A 19,122-nucleotide genomic window follows, 5' to 3' on the forward strand; every position below is an offset into this window, starting at 1 on the left:
TCCACCGGGCACCGGGACCGGGCACCGCGCCGGGGCTCCCGGGGCTCCATCGAGCACAAGCACCGGGAACGGACACGGGAACCGGGCACCGCGCCGGGAGCCGACCGGGTACCGGGGCCGCCACGGACGAACCCGGCCTTGGCCACCGCCACCAGGCACCCTCGCCGGTGCCAGCTCCGGGCATCAGTTTCCGAGCTACCGCTCCCGGGGGACCGGAGTGCTGTCACCGTCGCGTCTCGCCCGTGACGGCGGGGCCGGGACCGAGCCGGGCCGCCGCTCCGGATCCCGGTGCCTTTATTGGCGACGAGGGGGGGACACCGCCTCCCCGGTCCCGGGGGGGACACCCGTGGGGTAGAGCCGCGTTATATCAGCGCCGCCCCACCGCGGGCCGCGCACTCGGGCGGCGGGAGCGGCGGAGGCACCGGCACCGCCGAGAAGTACCGGGGGCGGCCCCGGCAGCGGCGGCGGGCGCGGGGCGGGGGTCGGGCCGGTGCCCCCGGTGCCCCGGGGCGGAAGGAAAGCGGCGAAGGCGGCGGAGTCAACATTGAATATTTATTAATCGCCGTCGAAGGACGCTCGGTAATTACACGTTCGCAGCGAATCGCACCGGCGGCGGCTCGTCACGGCCGACGAGTCCTGGCGGGGCCGCCCCGGCGGGGACCGGGCTGCGAGCGTCCAGCGGGGCCAGGGGAGGGCCCCGGGGGGGGGGGGCCGGTGCATGCAGTATCGCCGGGCCCCCCGGCCCCGCGGCCCCGCGCCCCGCCGCTGCCAAGCAGGGTCCGCGGCGGCGGGGACCGGGGGAGCGGGGAGCGGGGAGCGGCTCCCGGCGCGGGGGGGCTCTTGCATATCGTTGGCCATAAATATTTATTAATCGAAATGAAACGGAACAGAAACACGAAAGCACTTCTGGTGTCGGACAGGCGGGTCCCCTTTGCTACAACGGTTTGTGGGTTTTTTTCTTTTTCTTTTTTTGTTTTTCCCGGTATTTTTTTTTTTTGCAAAACTTTTTTTTTTTTTTTTTTCGTTTTCAAAACATTTCTCAGAAATCCTCCTCCTCCTCCTCCCTGGTCTCTAAAAATGCTGGTTTCTCGAAGGTGGTGCGGGCAGGTTCCAAAAAAAAAACAAAATTAAAAAAACAAAAAATAAAGCGCGTTATCTCGGCTTTCCGGCGTCTCCCGACCGAAGGAATGCGGCAAACCGGGGCGAAGACCCACGGGCCGGGCCCGGGCGCCGCGAGGGGGGCGCAGCCCCGCCAGCCCCCCCGGAGCCCCGCTTGCATAGCTGCGGGTTGCCCGGCCGCGCCCGGCCCCGGCTCCGCCAGCTCGGGAAAACCGGGGCGACGTGGGGGTTGGTTTGTTTGTGTAGGTTTTTTTTTTTTAATTATTATTATTGTTTTTTCTTTTTTTTTTTTTTTTTTCCGTTTCAAGTTTTTAAAATAGGTAAAAAACGTCCTGACACACGCGCTGCGAGAGGAGCTCCCGGGGGCGGGGAGCGGGGCCGGGGCCCCCCCAAAGCAAAGTGCATCGCTGAGCGTCCGCCGGGCCGCGCCTGCTTGCATAGATAGAGCGGTGGGGTCCTCCCTGCGCCGCCTTATTGCTTCGGAAAGTTGCGCTCCGCGCTGCAGCGCGGGCTCCTCTCGCTCCCACGGGCCGGGGCAGCGGGTGTCCGATGCCGGGGGGGGGGGGTATGTGTGTGTGAGGGGGGGTCATGGCGGCGGAGGGGAGAACCGGCCCAAAATGGGAGAGGAGGGAAGGGGAAAAAAAAATTTAAATTAAATTAAATATTAAATTAAAACGAATTAAAAAACGAAACGACGCGGTTCGACCCAGCGGGACGAGCCGGAGGGGTCGGGTCGCGCTGGGCGCCTCCCCCCGTGGGGAAGATAATAAATAATAAATAATAAACAATAAATAATAAATAATAATAATATAATAAATGATAATAATATAATAAATAATAATAATATAATAAATAATAGATAATACATAATAATTTAAGGAAAAGGGGAAATCCTCCCAAAAAAGCACTTTGTCCCCACGGGGCGCGGGGACCCGCCACCGGGGCCGGGTCCCCATATTGCACCAAAGCCCACGGCGGAGCCCCGGGGGCCGGTCCGCGGGGCCGCCACGGGTGGCGGAGGGGGGTGGGGGTGTGTGTGTGTGTGTGTGTCCCGCCGCCAACCTCGGGGACGGGGCGGCCGGGCGGGGAGGGGGCTCGGGGAGGGGAGGGGGGGGGTCAGTTGTGGAAGAAGGCGTTGAGCTCCTCGTACATGGGGCCCCGCTCGTGCGGGAGGTGCATGTCGTAGGGGAAGATGTTCTCGGAGTGGACCCCCCCGCGCATCCCCGCCGAACCGAAGACCAGGTTGTGGCCGGCGGGCCGGGAGCCGGGCAGCGCCGAGTAGTGCATAGAGTAGTGGTAGCTTTTCTCGTGGTCGGGGGAAGAAGAGTCCTGCTTGAGGGAGAAGTTGCCGTTGATGCAGAGCGGGGGGCTGAGCCCGCCGTCGTACTCCGAGCTGTTGTAGTCGGGGGACGCGTTGCCGTAGAGGCTCTCGTAGGCGGAGGCGCAGTAGCTGTGTGTCCTCAGCCCGTGGGACCCGGGGCCGGCGGCGGGCGGGCACTGCGCCGCGGCCAGCCGCGAGCAGGGGTAGGGGTAGGGGTGCACGGCGAAGGAGGCGTTGGGGCCGTGGAAACGGGCCCCCTCCTGCCCCTGCTCCGTGAGGAAATTGCGGGAGTTGAGCTGCAGGCAGCCGGCCACCAGGTTGGTGGTGGGCTGCGACAGCCCCTTGCACAGAGTCTGCACGTAGGAAACCAGGTCGGGCCGTTTGCCCGAGCGCAGGATCTCGGAGAGAGCCCAGATGTAGTTCTTGGCCAAGCGAAGGGTCTCGATTTTGGAGAGCTTTTGGGTTTTGGAGTAGCAGGGAACCACCTTGCGCAGGTTGTCCAGGGCCGCGTTCAGGTCGTGCATGCGGTTGCGCTCCCGGGCGTTCGCCTTCTGCCGCCGCAGCTTGGAGCGCTCCAGCCGCGCCTTGGTCATCTTGCGCTTCTTGGGGCCGCGCTTCTTGGGCCGCTCGCCCTCCGCCTCCTCCAAGCCTTCCTCCTCCTCCTCCTCCTCCTCCTCGTCCCCTCCTAGCTCCCCTTCCTCCTTGCTCTCCCCCAGCGAACCCTGGGGCGGCTCCTCGGGGAGGGCGCAGCCCTTCCCCGCCCGCTCCTCCTTCTCGCTCCGGGCATCCTCCTCGCACTCCTCGGCCCAACCGGCGAATTTCGGGACTTCGGGGACCAGGCTGGGCTCGCTGAAAAGTCGCGTCAACATGGTGGCTGCAGCGGGGGGCAAAGAGCCAGGCGTTACCGGCGGCCCCGCCGCCCGCCCCCCCCCCCCGCTCCCCACCGCCCTCCCCGGGAGCGGCTCCGCGGCACCGGGGGCGGCGAAAACGAATTGGGCGCGGGGCCGCCCGCTGCCGCCGCCCGCCCCGGCCGCCCGACCCCGGGGGCACCGGGGCTCCCTCGGGGCGCGGCGATGCCCCCCCACCGACGCCCCCCCCGGGCTTCCCGGGGCCGCCGCCCGCGCCCCGCTCCCCCTCTCCTGCGCCCGCTGCGGTGCCCCCCCCGCGCCCCCGCCCCCGGCCTGGCCGATGCCCCCCCCCCGGTGCCCCGCGGGCCGGGCCCGGTGCCACCGGCCCCTCTTTGACGCCTCCAACTTTTCCCCGCCGCGGGCGCGGAGCGGCCCCGGCCGCGGCTCCGCCATCGCCGTCCCGGGGCCGGAGCGCCGAGGGGCGGCCAGTACCCCCCCCCAACCCCCCTCCCCCCTCCGGCCCGGTCAGCCCCCGCCCGGTCCCCCCGCCCCGGGGCTCCCCCCGGCCGCCGGAGCGCGGCCCATAAAATGCGGCGGCATCAAACGGCGGCGCGGCGGGGGGCGGCGGGGGCGGGGGCGGCCGGGGCCCCCCCGGGGGGAGCGCGGGGGTCGCGGGCGGCTGCGCTGCCGGGGTCGCCCCCCGGGAGGTCGGGCGGGGCGGCGGGGCCGGGGCGGGGGGGGGGCGCCCCCCGGGGCGGGGGCCGGGGGCGCCGCGGGGGAGCGGGGGGGCGGCTCCGCCGGGTCGGGGCCCCCGGGGGCGGCGGCGCGGCGGCTCCGCGCCGATTTCGTTGATGCCGCTCGGCCGCCGCTGCCCGCTCCGTCCCGCCGGGACCGCGGCGCCCCGGGCGCGCCCAGCCGCGGGGGGGGGCCGGGGGGGACGAAACCCCAACATCCCCCCCGGGGGGGATGCGGTGGGGGGGGTGAAACCTCCATCGGCGGGGCCGGCGGGAGAGGGAGAACCGAGGGCCGGGGGAGAACGAAAGACGAGGGGAAAAAAGGGCGAGACGTGGCGGAGAAACAAAATCAACATGGAAGTTGCCTTTTCTCCATTCAAGTTTCCTCCGCTGCCCTCCCAGCCCTCCACTTCGGCCACAGCTCACCTCCGGGGGACCGCAGGAATTCTTATTTCATTGTTCCCAGCATCTTCTGGGAGCGGGACGCGGCTCCTTGAGGTGCTCCAGCCTCCTGCAGTCCTCTATCCAAAAGGAGGCGAGAGTGGCATCTCTACCCAGCAAAGGGGGTACCAGCTCTGCTGCCAGTGCCATATGGTTGGCACGTCATGCGCGAGAGCTATCACATGAGAGCTAATGATTGACATGCGCTTGCATTCAGGGAGATTTGTCTCTCTGGGGAAGGAGGACTCGCCATCTGTCACTCTGTACTCAAAAAAAAAAAACCCAACCAAAAAAAAAAAAAACCAACCTCTTCCAAATCTCCAGCTCTGCCTACACGCCGCAAAATGGGACCCGGGCGAGATGCAGGCGATGGCGGGGCCGGGCTGAACAATGGAGCCAGCGGCAGGGGAGACTGGCCATCCCAGCCGGGCCGAGCGTGCCGGGGGCAGCCAGCGGGCACCGGGGCGAGGGGGGAGACGCCGCGGGGACCCTCGCTGGGAGCTGGCATCTGCGGCTCGCCGCAAAACGCCGCGGCGGCTCGCCCAGGTCCATCCCCACCCTCAGCCACCAGCCGAACGGGGATGGCTGCGGTGCCAAGGGCCTGGCGTGGGCTGGGGGCTGCGGCCAGGCAGGGCCCGGGCGAGGCGGTGGCGGTGGCGGCGCCTGGTCCGGCCACACTGGCGCGGGCAGGGGGCTGCAGGTGTGGATGTGGGCAGGGCTGGTGGCTGCGGGGCCGTGGGTCCCCGTGTGGGTGGCACGTGGCCCCCTCCGGCTGCCCACTGCCCCACGGTGCCCGCCGGCACCCCCTCAGCCACGCAGCCTCGCCAGCCTCTCCCTGCAGCCCCGCGGCACAGCCCGGCGCTCACAGATGCAGCCGGCCTTCGGCACACTCCTGCGTGCACACACACACGTGCACACGCTTGCACACACACACGCCCTCCCCGATGCACAGGGGGTCCAAGCCCCCCACGGCTGCGGGTCCCACGGTGGCGGCGGCAGAGGCCCGGCCATGCCGCGGTGCAGCCGGCGAGGCCTTTGTCTGCCAGGCGCCTCCTCACCTGCCGCAGCCCCGCACCCCGGCCCGGCAGCGCCCCGTCACCCCCCGGCCTCCAGATCTGTCCCCACCACGGTGCGTCCGCAGCCAGAAATCGCTGCCGCCATTTCCCCCGTGCCTGCAAACCGGCGGCGGGGCCGGGGGGCCCGTAACGGTGTGTGGTGCCCCCGGGAGCCGGATCCCACCGCCTGGTGCCCCGCTTCTGGCTGCAGCCGTCGGTGCCAAGCTGTGGGATGTCCCCGTGTCCTGGATCCCCTCTGTCCCCATGAGCTCAGGGGGGCTGGGACCTGCCCGGCTCGAGGGGTGCGGGCAGGGGAAGGGGCAGTGGGTCAGGTTGCCACGCACTGACACGTGCTGGCCACGCACCGCAGGCAAGTGTGGCACGGCTGTGGCGTGGGCACGGCAGGGACACGGTGGCAGTGGTGGCCGGGGCTGTGCCCACACGCAGACAAAGGGCTGGCTGTGCCCGGCCGCCGGGTCTGTGCCAGCGGCGTCGGCGTCACCCACCCCTCCGGTGCAGGCGCGGGGGGCTGGCACGTGACAGAGGGGCCCCCACCGGCAGCGAGTGTCCCCCCCGCCGCCGACCCCTCCGACTGTCACTCATGGCTGCGGTCGAGCAGATGGCACCTGGGCTGGAGCCGGCCCACGGGGAGGCAGGGCCCACCCCAGCCGTGCCGGTGCCATGCTGGGGCGCCGATGCCTGGGCAGCCTCCCGGCACACCGCAGCCCTTCCCCGCAGCACCGTTCAGCTCCTTCTGTTGTTGCCATCTTCATTTTGCGGGCGGGTGCCGGGAGGGCATCACCATGCCACGGGAGCTCACCCTCGCCTGGTGCCCGCAGCACGCCGGCGCTGCCCGTTCCTGCCACCTCTGGGTAAGTCCCCGCTCCGCTGCCCTTGGCTCCCAGGCCAGGGGACCCCAGGCCCTCGGTGGGTGGCACAGCCCCGCTCCAGCCTGGCAGCACCCTGGCGTCGGGGTGGCGAAGCCAACAGTGCCCCGGTTCCTGGCACCGCAGCCCATGGGGGACCCGAGGGGGCCGAGGAGATGCCACGGTGCGAGCAGCCGGGCTGGGCTGTGCGGGGACAGGGACGGGGACGGGGACAAGCCGCAGCCCCTGGCCCGGTGTGCCCGTTACAGCCTCACCAGCAGCCGGTGAGCGGCGAGGGTGGGCGCCGGCGCGCGGCTCATCAGCATGCGCAGCGCTGGGAGGGGGGAGAAAGTGGCGACATGAAACGGGTTGAGGAGATGAAAGGGGAGCAGGAGATGGAAACCCAAACGGCTGCGTCGTGCCGGGGCTGGGGGCCCCTGGCCGGCCTGTGCCGGGGCACGGCAGGAGGAGGGATCCCGGTGCCATCCCTGTGCTGTCCCCTCCGCCACGACTGGTGCTGGCACAGGGCAGAGCGGGGCAGGGGCAGCCCCGTACTGGTCCCAGGGTGCCTTTAGAGGGGGTTTCATCCAGGGCAGCGAGTGGGGCTCCCAGCATCACGGCACAGGGGCTGTATGAGCAGGATCCGGCCCCTGGGGCAATGGGGTGCCCTGGGCAGCAGGAGGAGGCGAGGTCAGGGGGAAGCCCAGGGGCACAGCAGGGGGGAGCAGGGGCAGGGCTGGGTGCTGGCGCTTCGGGTGCAGGGGCTGATGGGGGGTCCCTCCTGCCCCAGGAGGTCGGGGCTGGGTGACCCTGGGGCTGTGGTCCCCATCCTGCTGCTGGTCCTCGAGTGCAGGGACCGGCTTTACCAGCACGGCCGCCTCCAGTCCCCCCAGCCGGGTGCCCGGGGGCTCGCTGCCCGGCGGGCACAGCAGGGAGCTGGCTGGTGCCCGGAGCTCTTCCCTCCTCCAAAATTCACCCTCCGTGTCCCTTCCCCTCGCTGCGGCAGGAGGGCGATGGGTGGGGACGGGCACCCTGCTTGGCGCCGTGGCAGCTCCCTCCCGGAGGTGGGTGCCGGGAGACACGTGGCATCAGAGGGACATGGTGGGGGCATGGAAATGGGGTCGGCTCCGGCAGAGCCGGGGGTGGGAGCTGGGTGCTGGGGGGTGCTGGGACCCGTCTGGGAGCCAGCTGGGCCCAGGGTGGCTCCTAGGGGCCCTGTGTGCGGTGAGTTTGCCGGGGCTCAGCCGGCTGCCGCAGCCCCAGCGTGGGGCCGGTGCGTGGCACCGCAGCCGGCCGCACTGTCCCTCCTCGGCACGGGCTGGGGGGCACCGACCTGGCCCCCCTCACCGGCGGGGTCCCCGTCACCCCTCGGCGGGGCTGAGCGGAGGAGCCGGCTGCGGCAGCGGGGGGAGGCGGGGGCCGCGCTGCCAGATGGAGCCGGCTCCGCGCCGCAATATTTCTGGGAGGTGAAGGCTGGGGGAGATGGATGCGGTAACGCGCGGCGGAGCCACCGCCGGGGACCGGCAGCCGCGGGGAGGAGAGCCCAGCCCGTCCCCATCCCCGTCCCCGCTGCCTTCGGGGACAAAGTGGCCCCTCTCCCTCGTGGGACCCGTCCCTGGGCATCTTCCAGTCGCCGGGTGAGCAGGGCCCTGTCTGCGGGTGGGGGTCTCGGGGGGACAGGGTGTGGGTGCCCTGTCCCCGTGTCCCTAAAGGTCCCTGCAATGGGGACCGCGGGGTCATGGGTGGGTTGGGAGCGCTGGAGGAGGAAGCTGGTGGTGGAGGGAAACTGAGGCACGGTGGGAGGAAAGGGGCGGTCCCAGCTCAGCCGGGACTGGGGGAGCTTTTAGCGAGTCCCTCTTTTCTTTCGCTAGAGGAGGACGGGGTGCTGGTGCCAAGAGAAGCCACTGTCACCATGGGGTGGCCAGATCCCGCGGCCGGACCCCCACCCGTCCCCCCCACCCGCTGCCGCTCACGGGCCGGGGGCTTGGTGGTGGTTTTTAAGACACACGATGTTAATTCGGCAAACGATGCCCCGGGAACTGGCCGGTCGTGCGGGGCTGGGGACGGAGGGTCCCGGGCTGGGAGGAAGGGTGGCCCCAGGGCACTTGTCCCCCCCCGGTGCTCCCTCCATCCCCCGGCGGACACTGGGTTTGCCCCAGCCAGGGCTGGGTGCCCTTTGGGGATGGGGGGGCTGGGACTGGGGGACGCTGGCACCAGACCCAGGGCTGGAGGGGGCTGCCATTGTGGCACCAGCAGAGATGGCTGTTGGTGAGGTCAGCAGGCCACCTGGTGAGGTCACAACGAGCTATGACATCACAACCACCGCACTGTGATGTCACAAGGCCCCAGGAGCAGACAGGAGGCCCCCTGTGGTCACAGCACCCCCCCCATGGTGGCCCTGGGGGGCACACGGGGGGCCGGTGCGCAGCCTGGCGATGCCACCGGCGTGGGCATGGCGCGGCTGAACGAGTGCTGCTGGCACCGGCCCCCGGCCCCCCCGCGGCAGATGGCGTCCGCTTGGGCCCGTTTCAGGGCACGCGGTGGCAGGGGGACGCGGTGTGTGGGGGCAGCGGGGGCTGCCCGCAACCACATCCCCCCCCATCCTGTGCCCCTCGGCGCTGATGTCCCCAAACCGGGGGGGAGGCAGCCGGTGGCCCTCCCAGAAATGCGCTGAGTGGTGTCAGGCCTCAGCGGGGCGGGTGGGCACAGGGGCTACGGGTGAGGGGGCACCAGGGTGGCACCAGGGACAAAGGCGAAGGGTTTGGAGCTGTGGGGCTGGGGGTGCCAGACCCCCGTCCTGGGGGGGCCTTGGGCCACTGGTCCTCGGGGGCTGATCTAGTCTGGTGCTGCCACCACAGGGCTCAGCTGTCCCTGCCAGCCCCAGGGCACCGGGGGACCTCTGGCATCGGGCACTCTGGGACCCTCATCCCCGTATCGGGGTGCTCTGGGGGGGTCCCATCCCTGGGGACATCGGGGACCCCCATCCCGCATCCCGGGTGGCTTTGGGGCCCCCCACCCTGGGGTCCCCATCCCGACACCCCGAGTCATGGAGTGGATTTGGGGGCGGGGGGGGTGTCTCCATGGCGACACGGCGCCGATGACGACAGTCGCCATGGCGAGGCTGCGTGGCCCGTTGCCATGGGGACGCGCCTGGCACGGCGAGTCGCCATGGAGATGGCCGAGGGATGGAGCGGTCCCATGGTGGGGTCCAGGGCCGGGATGGGGGGGGGTCCCTGGGGCTGGGGGTGTGTGTCCCCCCCGTGCCACGCGTGGGGCCTCGCGCCGCGGTGCCGCGTGGGGCCGGCCGTGTGCCCGCCGCGTGCCCGCCGCCGCCGCCCGGGTTCATTTGCACGAGGCTTTTCCACTCCAGTTCACACCACCATCTGACAAGCCCCAACTTCTCATTTTCAGAGTAATCACTCCACTGCACTAATTGCACATGCAAATATGCAAATTCGTATTAATTAATTACTATACTAATTAGTTCTGTGGTATTTGCGAGTAATAAATCATTCGGAGGGAGCGGGAAGCTGGAGACCTGGCCCATTTACACTTCGCATAAAATTTTAATAGGCGCTCGGGCTGATCCGGGACAAGCCTGAGCCGCGCTTAAAGGCGCAGAGCCGGCGTGGCACGGCCCGGCACGGCCCGCCTCGGGGGGGGGCACCGGCACCGTGGGAGGGGGGGAGGGCACGGGGAGGAGGGAGGGGAGAGGGAAAATGAAGGAGAAGGGGTTGGGGAGGAGGGATGGGGGGAAGGTTTGGGGGTCTCGGGGGGTGAGGCGGTGGCCCGGTGCCCAGCGGCTGCAGCTGTCGCCTCCTGGGGAAACTGAGGCACGGAGCGGGGTGCCCCCACGGTGGTCCCCACCGCAGCACCCTGCGCCTGGGGGGGTCTCCCATCGCCTAGGAGGTGTTCAGCTGCGGGGGGACCCCCGGGGGTGCCATGGGGCGAGGGGGGGGGGTCACCCCACCGCTCTGCAGCCGCTCCGGCTCCTGCCACCGCCGCCACCGCGCTGGCACCGCGACCACCCCGGCACCGCGACCACCGCGCAGCCGCTCCCCGCCGCCACCGTGGGGGATTTTGCGAGCCTTTAATTGTCGTAAGCACGGATTAATTAAGCCGCGATAAACACAAACGCATGCATTATTGATGAACCGGGGTGAGTCCAGGTTGGTGCAAGCGCTGTAATTAAATACAACCCTCGAGCTGCCCATTGTTACCGGACAAATTACATTACTATCGCGACACGTGTCGGGGCGCGCGCGGCCGGGGAGGGGGCTCGTGCCCCGGCATCGCGACCCCGCGGCACCCCCGGCCCCCCCGGGGGTCCCCAAGGACAGACGGGGGGTCCCCGCTCAGCGCGGGGGTGGGGACACGCGTGGGCATCCTGCGTGCTCCTGTGCATGGACACACACACGTGTGCACACACATGCTCCTGTGCATGGACACACACACACACATGTGTGCACACACACGCTCCTGTGCACATGTGCACATCCCTGGCGCACACACACACACACATGAACATCCCTGGCACGCACACACACATGCACACACTCCTGTGCACACACATCCCTGGCACATACGTGCATGCTTGCACACACGTGTACATCGCTGGCACATACACGCATGCGCACACACGCTCCTGTGCACACACACACACATGCACACACATGCCTGAACACACAGATGCGCACACATGCACGTCCTTGGCACATACACACACATGCATGTCCCTGGCACACACATGCACGCTTCCACACACATGCACATACTCTTATGCACACACAAACACACACACTCCTGTGCACACACATGCACAGCCCTGGCTCATACCTGCATGCTTGCACACACACGCACATGTACTGGCACACACACGCATGCACACGCATGCACAGCCCTGGCACACGCACACCCAGGCACCCCCCGCTCCAGCCCCGGCTCCCACCCCACCAGCACCCACTGAAACGTCCCCCCCCGATGCAGGGCAGCCCCCACCCGTGTCCCCATGTCCCCGTGCCCCCTGCGAGCCCCCTCCCAGGCCACCCTCACCCATCTCTCCCCTTAGGGGCTGGGACCCCCCCCGTGCCACCCTCCCCGCGGCCCCCTGCCCTCCCTGGCAAACCCTGGCGCTCTGGGCAGCCGCATCCCCCGGGGACCCCCGTGCCACCCTCCCTGGGACAAGTGACACCGACCCCGGGGGGCGGCGGGGCGAGCCCGGCTGGCTGCGTGCCCCCGCCCCCCGCATGCCCCTCGCCCGGGCGGGGGGGGGCTGGCAGCTGGTACCTATTTATTAACCAGTCATGGTTAAATTGGTTTATAAATTAACAGATGTTTTAACTTTATTCTTTCTTCTGGGAACGGAGGCAGCAAACTGGTCTGTGCTGGCGGCTGGGCACCGGCCGGGCCCCCCTCCCCGGGTGGGCACAGGGTGGGGGGAGTGGGGCTGGCAGCCCCCCCTCGGCAGGGCACCGCGGGGCACCGGGATGGGCTTTGGGGTCCCCTGGGGTCACACCCGCCAGGGGAGGGGGCGGCCGGGGCCTCGGGCTGGGGTGGGCACGGGTTACAGGTGGGTAAACTGAGGCACGGCGGGCACTGAGGTCCCCAGCAAGAGGAGACCCCCCGGGCTGCCTGTCCCCTCCCTCCTTGGGACCCCGGGGCTCGCCCCCCCCCCCCCCCAACCCACCCCCATATCCCCCCCCCGAGGTTTTAACCCTTCAGGCCCTCCCGGGACAGGCAGACCCTGGCACCAGGCTCCCTGGGCACAGACCCCCCCGAGCCAGCGTGTCCCTATGCCCCAGTGGGGTGCCCACCCCGGGGGTGATCCCCCAGTGCCCCCAGCCTCTGTGGCAGCCCCACCCTGGCCAGGAGCACCCCGGGGCGTGGGTGCGAGGCTTGGCATGGGGGGGGATGGCTCCAGCCACGGCTCCGCTCGGGCCACCCCGTGCCAAAGCCCTTGAGCTCGTGCCACGCAGCTGTGCCAGCACCGGGGGGGCTGTGCCAGCCCAGCCATGCCAGCATTGGCCACCACCATGCCAGCATCGGCCACCACCGTGCCAGCCACGCCAGGGATGGCATCTGCCGCCAGCGTGCCGCAGCCCCGATGGGGACAGCCGGGCTGGCGAGGGCATCGGGGCCAGGCCCACGCGGGGGGGGGACGCGGGGACACAGCCCCCTGCCCACCCTGCTGGGGTGATGGGCCCGCAGCCCCCCCGTCCCACCGGCGCTGCTCGGTGCCTCAGTTTCCCCACGGCGCAAAGGGGGTGGCCAGGCCCCCCCTGCAGCCCCATTTGGGGAGGGGGCCGCCCCCCCAGGTCCTCCTCCCCCTCTGCAGTGCCCCAGGCTTGTCCCTGGGGGGGGGGGGGGCTCCCAGCAGTGAAGGGGTTAAGGCCCCCGCGCCCCCCCGCCCGCCGCCCCCGCCCGCTCCCACGGCCGCTCCCACGCGTGTTCCCGCTCCCGGCGCCGCCTCCGCGCCCGGGGGGGGCTGAGCCGGGGGGGGGGTGAGCGGGGGGGGTCCTGGGGTACGGGGGGGGTCGGGGTGCACAGCCCGGGGGGGGCTCGGGGGACCCCGGGAGCTGGGGGGGGGGACCCCAGGAGTGATCCCCGGACACCCCCTCCCGCAGGGCTGGGCAGGGGGGGGTCACCCCACTCTCCAGCTGGGGGGTCCGGAGGGGGTCACCCAGGGTGGGGGGTGCTGGGGGCACCCACTGGCCCCCCCCACGAGCCCCGCCCACCCCATGGCCCCGCCCACTCCACCGCACAGGCCCCGCCCCCCCCGCACTCACCTCTTGGAGCAGGGATCGGTGTCACCGTGTCCTTCTGTCCCCACGATGCCCTGACCCCATGGCACCCTGACCCCCCAGCACCCTGACCCCCCTGGCACCCTGTCCCCACTGCACCCTGTCCCCACAGCGCTCCATCCCCAGTGTCCTCCCGTCCCCACGATGCTCTGATCCCACCATACCCCCGTCCCCACGATGCTCCATCCCAGTTTACCCCAGTGCCGCGCTGCCCCGTCCCCAGTGTACCCTGTCCCCACTGCACCCTGCCCCGGTGCTGCCCCATCCCCGCAGCCCCCATCCCCTCGTGCTGCCCCATTCGTCTCAACACCCCAGCCCCACAACACCCTGCCCCACAGCACCCTGCCCCACAGCACCCTGCCCCTCCGACACCGCGGCCCCGCTGTGCCCGGCCCCACGGCCCCGGTGTCGCTCCCGCTCCTCGCCGGTGCCCGCTGGTGGGGGCCGAGGCGGCGAGTGCCGCTTCCCCGAACCCGCTGCTGCTATTTTTACTCTCTCTGCAGGAGGATTCGCTGCTGCGTGGAGCTGCAGCCCCCTCCACATGGCACAGGCATGGCACAGCATGGTATGGCATGGCACGACATGGCGTGGGTATGGCACAAGCACCAGTGGCTCTGCCCCTGCGCACCATGGAGCAGCCTGGGTGCCCACGGTGCCAGGGTGGAGCTGACCTGGCGAGGACCGGGGCCGTGTGTGGCACGTGTGTGCCCGGAGGGGGCTCGGGCACCGCATCCCCTCCCCAGCACGGTGCCGGGTGCCAGGCCCGGTGCGGTCCCCTCCCTGCGCCGAGCTGCGGGTGCCACCCGCGGGCACAGGCTGCGTGGGTGCAGGCGCGGGGGACGTGTGCCGATCCCGGGGGGCTGCGGGTGCTGCTGCTGCCGCAGCGCGGGGAGGGGAGGGGGCCCGGCCACCCCCTCGCACGGCGCCTTCATGCGCGGGAGGAATGGGAACGGCAGCGGGAAGGAGCCCGGGAACCTGTTGCCATAACGACTTGGGTCCCACTGGGGTGGGGACAGGGATGGGGACGATGCTCAGACCCTGGCACGGGGACCTGGGGACAGGGACGGTGCTCAGAGCCTGGCACAGGGACCCTCAGCATGGGGCCAGCCTGGGCACAGGGTGACCAAGGCACACCTCACCCTGTGCCCCCGGCTCAGCCTCGCAGTCGCCTCCATGGCGACACGGGATCTGCTGGTGCCCATCCCTGGGCTGTCCCCCGCCGGGGTGGGCACTGCCATGTGGGGCTGAGCTGTGCCCAGGGCCGAGCTCAGCTGAGCAGACCCCAGCTCTGCCCTGTTAAGCCGAGCTTTGCCACGCTTTGCCACGCAGAGCTTCGCTTCGCTGTGTTTTGCCGCGTGGGGCCGGGCGGGCGGGCGGGAGGCTGGGCTGTGGCACGGTGCCACCCGGGTAAATATTTTGCCGGAGCGGTGGCTGCTGGCCCGCGGCCACCCGCAGCCGTTGGAGCACCGGGAGATCCGGGGGCCGGAGCCAGCTCCCGGCTCCCCCTTCCTCGTTCCTCCTCCTCCTCGGCGGCTTCCTCAGCCCCAACGCCACCACCCTGGGGGATCCGGGTGCCACGGAGCCCACTGCTGGTGACCCCGCTGTCCCTCTGCATGGGGACACCCCGGGCTGTCCCCCCATGGCAGGGCCAGGAGAGATGCCCTTGATGCCAGGGTCCCTCCTGGCAGGGTCATGGCAGAGCCGGGCACGGTGCTGAGCGGTGCCTGGGCTGGAGGCTGTACCTGGGGGGTGCCGAGCCCCCAATTCCCCGGGGGAAAACTTGGGGTTTGGTGGAATTTGTCACCGGGAAAACCTCTTAGAACCGGGCCAGGCACAGCCCCGGGCGAGGGCACAGCCCCTGGCCCCTGGCCCCTGCCTGCCCAGTCTGCGGCTCCGTGGGGAAACTGAGGCACAAGGAACGTGGACTCACCCAGAGGCACCCACTCCTGTCCCTGTCCCGTCCCGTCCCACCCGGTCACTGCAGCCGGGGGCCACCCGTCTGGCAGGGAAGGGGTTAAGGGCCCCCCCCCCGGTTGACTGAACCCCCTCGGGGGCTCCCCAAGGGCTCATTACCGGGACCTCAGCCCCCCTACCCGGGGAGATGAATAATTCAGCGCCTCGCAGGAGCCTTATCCTCCCTCCCTCTCCTTCCTCCTCCTCCTCCTCCTCCTCACCGGCTCTGCCTTCTCCACCTCCCGCCGCTCTCAGTCCTCGCCGTACCGAGTCCCGGGTGTTACCGGATTCCTTCCAGCACCGGTGACAGGGACCCCCCCCCCCCACACACACACACCGCGGTGACGCGCGGTCGAGGCCATGGACCCCAAAGACCGCAAGAAGATCCAGTTCTCGGTGCCGGCCCCCCCCAGCCAGCTGGACCCCCGCGCCGTCGAGATGGTGAGGGTGGATATGGGGTCACGCCGGGGGGTCCCTCGTCGCCCCGAGGTCACCGGCAGCGCGACCGCGCTGCCGGTGACCTCGGGGCGACGAGGGACCCCCGGCGTGACCGGGACGGGAGATCCCGAAGGTGCTGGTGTGAGCTGGGTTCTGCAGGAGGGACAGATGGGATGGGATGGGGACAGAGTGGGACAGCAGGGATGGGATGGGACAGGGAGAGTAGGACAAGGGGGATCGGAGGGGACAGGGGATGTGATGGGAGGGACGGAGGGGACAGGAGGGATGGGACAGGAGGGATGGGAAGGGACAGGATGGGAGATGGAGGGGACAGGATGGGAGGGATGGGGTGGGACCCGGAGAGTAGGACAAGGGGTATTGGAGGGGACAGAGGGGACAGGGCATGGGATGGGAGGGACAGGAGTGGGTGTGGGGACGTATGGGATGGGGGAGAGATGGGGACAGGATGAGAGAGCTCCGAGGTCCCCATGTGAGCTGCTGTCCCACAGAGGGAAAGTTGTGCAGGGGGTCAGGGACAGGGATGGGATGGGATGGGACAGGAGAGAAGGGATGGGACAGAGGGGACAGGACACGCAGGGGGATGGTGTAGCCACCCCCAGCCAGTTGTGCCCAGCCCGAGGGGACGTCCCCAGCACATGCTGGACCCAGTGGGGGTCTTGGTCCTGGGGCACAGGGCAGGGGACAGGGGACCCCGGGTGTCCCTGGGCGGTGACACCCCCCTGTGCCCCAGATCCGCCGGCGGAGGCCCACGCCGGCCATGCTGTTCCAGCTCTCCGAGCACTCGTCCCCAGGTGAGCGGGGCAGGGGCTGGCACCGGCCAGGGGTGGGACACGGGGCAGGGATGGACGTGGTGGCAGGGGACATCTGGGTCAGGGACGGGAGGTGGTGGCAGGGACGGGACATGGTGGTGGGGTGGGATGCGGTGTCACCTATGGTATGGGACGTCCAGGATGGGACATGGTGGCACGGAGGGGACAGGGTGTCACATACAGGATGGGGTGGCCAGGACAGGACACGGTGGTGGGACGGGACACGGTGGCAGGTCCCCGGTGGGCAGGGTGACCCCCCGGTGCGGGGGTCCGGGGGTGGGCAGGGTGCCCGCAGCCCCGTCCCGCTCACCCCTCTCTCCCCGGTGCTGCTGACCCAGAGGACGAGTCCCTGCCCTACCAGGTGAGTGGGCGCCGGGACCCCCGGGGCACCCCGCTCCCCGTCCCGCGGGCGCTGGGGGGTTATCGGGGCCCAGCCCAGGCGCCCGCCGCCCCGTCCCGGCCTGGCCCCGGCACTTATCGGTTCCCTGCCCGGCACGGGCACACGGCGCCAGCGCTGCGGGGACGGGGACATGGAGCCAAGCCAGGCTGTGGGGCTTGGCCACGGCGCTGCCTCGTGACCACCACGGGGCCACCACCCCAGGGTCCCCACGGCGGGGTCCTTGTCCCCAGAGGGGTGGTGGTCAGCCTTGGGTGCCCACTGCGGGACCCCCATCGCAGCGTCCTTATCCCGGGGTCCCCGTCGCGAGACCCCTGTCACAGCACCCGGCTCCCCACGGGGCCGCGGTGGCCCCTGGTGCGGGGGGACGCCGGGCCCCCGTCCCCGACGCCGCTCCCCCCGTGCCGCAGCGCGCCGAGGGCTGCCTGCTCAAACCAAAGAGGACCAACCCGTGTGCCTACACGCCGCCCTCGCTCAAAGGTACTGCTGGGGAAACTGAGGCACGGGGGCGGCGCGGGGTGGGCGGGGGGCACCCGTGTACGCCGGACCCCCACACCTCTCCTGGTGCCGCGTGGCTCTGTGGGGAAACCCCAGTGCCCCCAGTGCTCCCAGTCCTGATGCCGGCGCCTCCCCAGCGGTGCAGCGCATCGTGCAGTCCCACCTGGAGGGTGGCCTGGCCGGGGGTGACAGCTCTGACGGGGAGGCTGATGATGGGGAGCACGAGCTGGCCCACGCCTGCGACCTCGACAGTGCCCTGGAGCCCGGTGAGGGGGACAGGGGACGGGGGACGGGGCTGCTGGAGCCTGCGGGACGTGGGGACTTGGGGACGGGGCTGCCAGAGCCATGGGGACAGGGTTGCTGGGGACTGGGGGATGTGGGGACATGGGGACAAGGCTGGCAGAGCCATGGGGCCCGCGGGGGCCACCAAATCCCCCGCCGGGGCCGCGCTGACGCCAGCCGGACCCCCGGCCGCTCGGCTGACGTGGCGGTTGCCGGCCCCGGCGGTGCCCCGGTGCCGCGCGTGCCTTCCGCTGCCCCCGGCTCATCGCCGCCCGCCCGAGAAGCCCCGGGGAGCCAGGCCAGAGCCGAGCGGAGCTTCTTCCCCGCCGGCCCCAAGGCGCACAAGCGGAAAGGTAACGGGATGGGGACGGGAGGGGACGGGGAGGGGGACATGGTGGCCCACCTGCGTCCCCCTCACCCGGGGATGCTGCGCGGGTGCCGGGGCTTGGGGACCCGTCCCCCCCGGTGCTGCCCGGGCCAGGGTGCAGCGGGGTCACCCCGGGGCTGGTGGGTCCCCCGGCCTGGTTGCCCGCAGGCGGGCAGAAGGTGTCCTTCGCCGGCGGCATGGAGGAGCGCGGGGAGGACCTGAAGTCGCTGACGGTGTCGGAGATCCCCGAGGACCCCGAGGGAGCGGAGGGTGATGAGGAGGAGCCGGGCCGGGAGCAGGAGGACGGCGGCACCGGGGGTACGCGGGGTGTCACCCCCACCATCCCCGGTGGCTCCGGTGCCGGTGGCCCCCGCGCCTGACCCGCCGCCTTCCCGTCCCCAGAGAGGCGACACGTCGGCTTCGCGGAGGTGCCCCCGCGCCCTATTGGCACCGAGCGCCACTCGCCCACCTTCCCGCTGGGCACCAGTTAGCCGGCACCGGGCACCGCGCACCGGCCGCCCCAGCTGCGGCAGCTTCGCCTGTGCCACCCCCTTGCCCGCTGCCTGCCCTGCCTGCGCTTCGTGTGCCGTGCCACGCCGTGCCATGCTGCGCCGGGCCATGTGTGCCACTCCGTGCCATGCTGTGCAATGCCGTGCCACGCTGTGCCATGCCGTGCCACGCTGTGCCATGCCGTGCCATGCTGTGTGTGCTACGCCATGCCACGCCATGCCGTGCCACGCTGTGCCATGCGTGCCATGCTGTGCCATGCCGTGCCACGCTGTGCCATGTGTGCCACACTGTGCCACGCCGTGCCACGCCGTACCATGCCACGCTGTGTGTGCCACGCTGTGCCATGTGTGCCACTCTGTGCCATGCCATGTCATGCCATGCTGTGCCACACCGTGCCATGCCACGCCATGCCGTGCCATGCCAGGCCCCCCGCACGGCCACAGCCGCCCCCGTCCCGCTCCGGTGCCGGGGGTCCCGTCCCCGGGGAGCCCCACGGGAGGGGCCAGCAAGGCCTTGCGCCCCCCCGGCTGCCGGGGCAGGAGCCGGGGCCGGGACCCCCGGGTGCTGTGGGGCTCTGGGCCCCCCCCGTCTCCTACCGCCCCCCCGCCCCCCATCGAGCAGAGCCCCCCGCTCACAATAAACGCCTGTACAGGGGCTGGCGGC

The 19,122-nt window shown here is 70.5% G+C and overlaps 2 protein-coding genes across 3 annotated transcripts; one reads left to right on the top strand and one right to left on the bottom strand.

Moving 5' to 3' along the window:
- Positions 1 to 2,235: 2,235 nt before the first annotated feature.
- On the bottom strand, positions 2,236 to 3,309 carry NEUROD2 (neuronal differentiation 2). The gene has a single exon (XM_068418824.1). It carries the CDS (start codon positions 3,307 to 3,309, stop codon positions 2,236 to 2,238), a length of 1,074 nt encoding a protein of 357 aa, XP_068274925.1.
- Positions 3,310 to 15,346: 12,037 nt separating this feature from the next.
- On the top strand, positions 15,347 to 19,099 carry PPP1R1B (protein phosphatase 1 regulatory inhibitor subunit 1B). 2 transcript variants are annotated; one of them, XM_068418790.1, is made up of 8 exons: positions 15,347 to 15,578; positions 16,327 to 16,387; positions 16,744 to 16,766; positions 17,213 to 17,282; positions 17,438 to 17,566; positions 17,867 to 17,935; positions 18,118 to 18,267; positions 18,352 to 19,099. In XM_068418790.1, the coding sequence occupies exons 1-8, from the start codon at positions 15,498 to 15,500 to the stop codon at positions 18,438 to 18,440; spliced, it is 672 nt and encodes a 223-aa protein (XP_068274891.1). In that variant the 5' UTR covers positions 15,347 to 15,497; the 3' UTR covers positions 18,441 to 19,099. The 2 variants fall into 2 exon arrangements, with proteins under 2 accessions (XP_068274891.1, XP_068274893.1); XM_068418792.1 differs by lacking the exon at positions 15,347 to 15,578 and adding an exon at positions 16,030 to 16,065.
- Positions 19,100 to 19,122: the final 23 nt, after the last annotated feature.

The sequence above is a fragment of the Nyctibius grandis genome, chromosome 26 (assembly GCF_013368605.1).
Source record: "Nyctibius grandis isolate bNycGra1 chromosome 26, bNycGra1.pri, whole genome shotgun sequence".
In the NCBI taxonomy this organism is placed as follows: domain Eukaryota; kingdom Metazoa; phylum Chordata; class Aves; order Nyctibiiformes; family Nyctibiidae; genus Nyctibius; species Nyctibius grandis.

Excerpts from the sequence above, each read along its gene's own strand:
- NEUROD2 (XM_068418824.1), bottom strand. The coding sequence starts at position 3,309 with ATGTTGACGCGACTTTTCAGCGAGCCCAGCCTGGTCCCCGAAGTCCCG.
- PPP1R1B (XM_068418790.1), top strand. The coding sequence starts at position 15,498 with ATGGACCCCAAAGACCGCAAGAAGATCCAGTTCTCGGTGCCGGCCCCC. Across the intron at positions 15,579-16,326 it reads ACCCCCGCGCCGTCGAGATG|ATCCGCCGGCGGAGGCCCAC; the intron begins GTGAGGGTGGAT and ends CCTGTGCCCCAG. Across the intron at positions 16,388-16,743 it reads CTCCGAGCACTCGTCCCCAG|AGGACGAGTCCCTGCCCTAC; the intron begins GTGAGCGGGGCA and ends CTGCTGACCCAG.